Below are 5349 nucleotides of genomic sequence, written 5' to 3'. Positions count from 1 at the left end.
ATTGACACATACAATAACTAGCTATTGTGATACCAGATGCAAGTCATCCATTCTCAGAATTTAAGATGCAAAGGATTCTGCCTTTCTCAGAATTTAAGCACAAAGGCACTTCTGGCCAGCCCTCTATTTAAATGGGAGACTGGAAATAAAAAATGAAGAAACTTTTTTCCTCACTTTGCTAAACTGCTCTTTTTTAAGGGAGAAGGATTACATGGGTGGGGGAGCACTGCACTGTTAAGCAGCCCTTACATTTTGCACAGTATCTCAGCCTCTAGCAAGAGCTTCCCCCAATAAAAACAAACACAAAACTTCAGGTTAAATTACACTACTTGAGCATGCTTAGGCACGCGAGGCTGTAGGAGTTGAAACACAATATAGTGCGATAACACTCACAGGAGCACATTAACCCCAGGAGCAGCCACCGGAAAACCCCTTTATCCCCGCGGGCAGGTCCGCGGCTCGGCCCCTCGCGCTGCAGCAAGGCCCGGGCCCTGCGAAAGGCCTTCGGTGAGACTGGACAGGGCTGGAGCCGCCACCGCCCTCACGCGCACGGCGCCACCCACTGGTTATGACGAGAACGGGCTCGCTCCTCAATGCCTATTAACAGCTACCGCACGCGCGCCCAACCGCCGTAACGGTCAACAACCGCCGTAACAGCCAATAAAAACCTGTCACTAGGGCAGCGCGTGCGGCCCCTCCCTTTATAGCACCTGCGCGGGGCGGAGGCGGCGCGCGCGCCCTTTAAGAACGGCCGCGGGGGCACGCGGGTGTTTTCTGCTGCGGGGGAGGGCAGGGCGCGCGGAGCGGCGTCGCGTTGCGGAGCGCAGCGTGGCGGCCGCCACTGCCATGCGGAGCCCCCGGCGCGGCGGCAGGTGCGGCGCCGCCTCGGTGCTTCCGCTCGCTGCCCGGGGGCGGCTCTTGGCCGCCGCGGCCCTTCCGGGGCAGGGGAGGAGGAAGCGGCGGCGGGAGGCGGGGAGCGGCGGGCGCGGCGGGGCTGCGGCGCGGCGGGCCGGCGCTGCGCGTGCCACGTCTGCGCCGCGCTCCGCACGGCCCCATGGCCGCCAGGAGCCCCAGCCGCGGCCCGCAGCTGCCCGCGGCGGCCGCGCAGCCGCCGGGCGGCCCCCTGCACCCCCGCGGCGGCGGCGGTGACGGCGGCGGCGAAGGCGGCGAGGAAGAGCTGGAGGTGTCCGAGCTGCGGCCGCGGGGCAGGGAGAAGGTGCGCAGGAGCACGTCCCGGGACCGGCTGGACGACATCGTCCTGCTCACCAAGGACATCCAGGAAGGGGACACTCTGAATGCCATTGCGCTGCAGTACTGTTGCTCAGTGAGTGCCCAGGGAGCTGCTTTCTGTTTTGCCTTGCAGCGTGGCCGACGGCTCTGTGTTCTTATCGGTCCTCTTGCTCTGGGGTTGGGTGCGCCTGAAGGCTGCGTGTGTGCACTCGGCCCCTGTCCTGCTGAGCTGGATTCAGTTGCTTTCAGCTGAGCATGTAGACTGGTAGCTGAGATGTTGGAGCTTTCAGAGATTTAAAAACTAGTGTTTAATGTGGCTGAACTTCCAAAATATCTAATAGGATAAAATGCAGAGTGTGTCCAAAAATTCTAGTTTTAGAATGTAATTTTTCAGGCAAAAAGTAATTTTTTTCTTACGTGGTCCTGATGCCCCACTTGAACATGCTGTGATTAAGAGTCCTCATAGTGTGTAGCCACAAATGGGCACCTTTGCTAGTCTGGTGTTGCCTATTGCAGTTTGCAATGAGGAAGCTGTTGCTGAACCACCTTAGGAGCCTCTGGGTAGAACCTTAATTCCATTTAGGGGCACAATTTGCTGCTGGTTTCTTTTAAACTCAGCAAGATTACTCAAAATGCTTATTACCCTGTGTATGCTCAGCTGCTGGGAGCTACATGCCCAGAAATGTTCCCTTCAGGTCTTGTTCAGATGTTTGTTCTACCTTAATTCTTGCTTAGAGTTCTTAAACTGATCTTGTGAATCTCCTTCCTTCCTATTTTTTTTGTCTGGCTGGTACTAGTTAAGGCAGAGGCTTTCCTCTTACTTAATGTTAGATTTGCATGTATCCTACTAAGCAGAGGAAATCAGCTGTGTGTGTAGTGTGGAGTGTCTGCTACTAATGTAGCTTTCAAGAGGTCGAGCTTGGTCAAATTAAGAATCCACGTTTTCTAAAACTTTGCTATGGTCTAATGGTCAGGTGGGAAAAACCCTAGGGGCAGAGTGCCATGAACTTAACTACTAAAGTCTTGATATTGTTTTGCTAAGTAATCATGACACATCTGAGCCTAATTAGGAAATTCTTTGCCTTGGCATCCACCTCTATTTTGAGGAAACTTACTCTAACCAGATCTTGAGTAAGAAATGGAGAGATGAATGGCCTAGCTCTTAAGGATTTAAGGGGACTGTGAAAGATCCGGCTGTTTGGACAGGAAGCATAACTCATGTGGTGATAGCTACTAACCCTTGAGTAAATGCTGCTGTTTGTCATCTTTTATGTGAATCTTCTAGTTTAAAGCACTTAAATATGCAGTCTTGGGGACTGAACAAGACACAATATGAGTGCAGTGTACGCTAGTGTTGGTCATACCAACTTGCTAACTGTTTCTGGCTAAATCTGTTCAAACTGGAGCAGTTACAGCAACAAGGGTCTCCAGACCTTGAGCTTAACTGTCTTGTAATATGTCTGTTCATACTTTTTCCTGAAATAGATGCCTTCTAAATAGAGGAGTGGTTTGAACTCTGGTGTTAGGTTTTCTGGATACTGTATAACTTGGCAGTTGTTGCTTAAGAGAAGGATAGGATTATCTTTGTTTCTGCCAGGTATTGAAAGGAAAGGTTTTCCTTGCGTAATTATGTTGAGGTTTTGTGGCTGTGAATCCTTGGGGAATAGGAGGGCGTAGTGTCTGGTGATTAAGTAGCTAGTTCTCTCAGGGCAATTAAATACTTGCAGAATATTTAGTGTGAGACTTTTGACTCTTGAACCTTTCAAGAACACAATGAGATTCATATTGAATCCTTTAAGAATGAGGGAGAAGGGGAGAGCTGACTTGAGAAGATGACTTAAAGATTTTAATTTTTGTCTGTGTTCTATATTGCTGCCCCAAAATCTCCAAAAGCTGGAAAAAAAATCAAATGAAAAGCATGGCTGGATGAATTAGGCCTTAATTTCTATTGTTCCTTAATTAGAAGTTTTAAATTTAAATCAGAAACTATTCAGTAATTAAATCAGCAAACTATCAGAAAATTAAGTCAGAAATCTATTCCATTTGCAAGACACTGGAGCAAAGTTGGTTTCAGAGATATTTGCCATGAAAAGATGAGTACACATTCAGTGGCTATTGATGTTTAATGATTTTTCAGAATCTTTATCTGAAATGAGAAAGTTTGTAACCTTGTGATTGCAAGTTCTTGGTTTAGCAAGTTCTTGGTCTTAGTTTTTGGTTCAAATTCAATGTCTGCTGTCTTCCCACTTCATATTTTGCAATAGCATAAAAAGGTTCTCAGGGAAGAATTCTATTTCTTAAAGAGTTAGGGCTTGTAAAATTTTCATTTCAGCTTTGATACTTAATCTTTTTTTTTTTTTTGCTTTTCAGGTTGCAGACATCAAGAGGGTTAACAATCTTATCAACGATCAAGATTTTTTTGCGTTGAGGTCTATCAAAATTCCAGTAAAGAAGTTCAGTGTATTGACTGAAACGCATGTGTCTCCGAAAGGAAGGCCTGCTCTACGGGCTGCTCACTGTTCCTCAGAGGCACAGGGCATGTCACCTTCTGATAAATTCTCTGCTAATGAGACTGCTGGCAACTTCTTAAAAGAAGTGGATCGTGATATAGAACAAATAGTGAAGTGTAATGATACAAAGAGAGAGAATCTTGATGAAGTTGTTTCTGCCTTAGCATCCCAGCAGGTCTGTTTTGAAACTGATGGTAAAGCTAAGAAATGCAAAGATCCGTATTATGGAGCAGATTGGGGTATAGGATGGTGGACAGCTGTAGTGATTATGTTGGTTATTGGCATAGTAACTCCAGTTTTTTATCTTCTGTATTACGAAGTTTTAGTGAAAGCAGATGTCAGTCACCATTCTACAATGGAATCTTCCCATTCAGGTGTCACAGCACCATCGCATCAGAAACAAATAGAAAATGGAATAAATTCAGAAAATATTATAAATGTTAATCGAGGACATAAATGACAATCCACAGGAGCTTCAGCATTATTGACTGAAAGCCCCATGCAAGTGTTATACACAGATATATAACTTTACATTATACGAGGAGGAAACTACAGAATGCAAAGTGCATCTGAAATGCAGAAGAAGCATTTTAATAATGTATGGTTTGTATTTATGGGCAGTGTTCCATTATATGGATGTTTGTATGGCTCATGTAATCTCTGAATATGTTTGAGGTTAGGGGATCTTAATGCGAGATTGGAATACAAATTGGTATAAAATGGTCTCTAAATCTGCACTTTTTCCTATTTTGATAAGCTTAGGTTTTCTAATGACAATGTGAGATAGTTTATTTTGAACTAACAAAAAAGAACTCTCGCTGTACCTTTTACAACCCTAAAATGGGTATCTGGGGATGTCTAACTTTTAAATATGTTGAAATATTTATATGGTGCATAGTACACTTGACATTTTAAAATCAAGTTTACAGTTATCTGCTAAAACTGCATTCTCATTTTAATTTTACAAGAAACAGCATGAAACCATTCCATAATTGGCTGCCACTATAAAGTCCTCTGTTAAAAGTGTTTTTTATAGAGGCAGGAGCTAATACTTAAGCTGGAGTTTTTCTTTTTTTACCTGTGGTCTGCTTGCTCTTTAATGCTTTTTAGTACAGATAAACCAGTTTGATAACTCTGTATGTGATACTGTGCCTCAGTCCAGTTAAGACAGTTTTTGACCATGGTATCCAGCTACTGAAAACTGACCTGACTGGCATCCTCTTCTGTCTGCTTAAAATGAAATAAGATGCATAGCATCTTATTGTGCTTCATTTTTTTAATGCTAATGGAATTTTATTCCCCTCCAGATAATCTCAGTTTAGAAGCAACTGTTTTGTTTAGGAGAGCTGTTATCTGGAGTTTCTGAAAATGCCTGTTGTCATGCACTCCTGAACACTTTTCCTGAAGCCTAGCTCAAAACTTTGAAAACTTATGTAAATTGCAGCAGCATGTAGCAGTTGCAGCTTCAAACTGTTGTTTAGTATCTGCCCATCAATCTTTCCATTTCTGGAAATGCTATTGGACTTTTCCTATAGAAAAGTAACAACAAGCAATACCTATAATCTTCTGTTTGCCTTTGAAATAAAATTTCCATTGTCCTCTTCAAAAT

At 44.4% G+C, this 5349-nt stretch overlaps 1 protein-coding gene across 1 annotated transcript; it reads left to right on the top strand.

Annotated features, from left to right (window-relative positions):
• The first annotated feature begins 1054 nt into the window (after window positions 1-1054).
• On the top strand, window positions 1055-4532 carry LYSMD3 (LysM domain containing 3). Its single transcript, XM_010225355.2, has 2 exons — window positions 1055-1324; window positions 3601-4532. The coding sequence occupies exons 1-2, from the start codon at window positions 1055-1057 to the stop codon at window positions 4198-4200; spliced, it is 870 nt and encodes a 289-aa protein (XP_010223657.2). The 3' UTR covers window positions 4201-4532.
• Window positions 4533-5349: the final 817 nt, after the last annotated feature.

The sequence above is a fragment of the Tinamus guttatus genome, unplaced genomic scaffold, assembly GCF_059628265.1.
Source record: "Tinamus guttatus ecotype Peru unplaced genomic scaffold, ASM5962826v1 Tinamus_guttatus_pri_ptg000062l, whole genome shotgun sequence".
NCBI lineage: Eukaryota > Metazoa > Chordata > Aves > Tinamiformes > Tinamidae > Tinamus > Tinamus guttatus.
This window is presented reverse-complemented; position numbering and strand designations above follow the sequence as displayed.

Coding starts and splice junctions, on each gene's coding strand:
- LYSMD3 (XM_010225355.2), top strand. CDS start 1,055: ATGGCCGCCAGGAGCCCCAGCCGCGGCCCGCAGCTGCCCGCGGCGGCC. Junction 1,325..3,600: donor CGCTGCAGTACTGTTGCTCA/GTGAGTGCCCAG, acceptor TTTGCTTTTCAG/GTTGCAGACATCAAGAGGGT.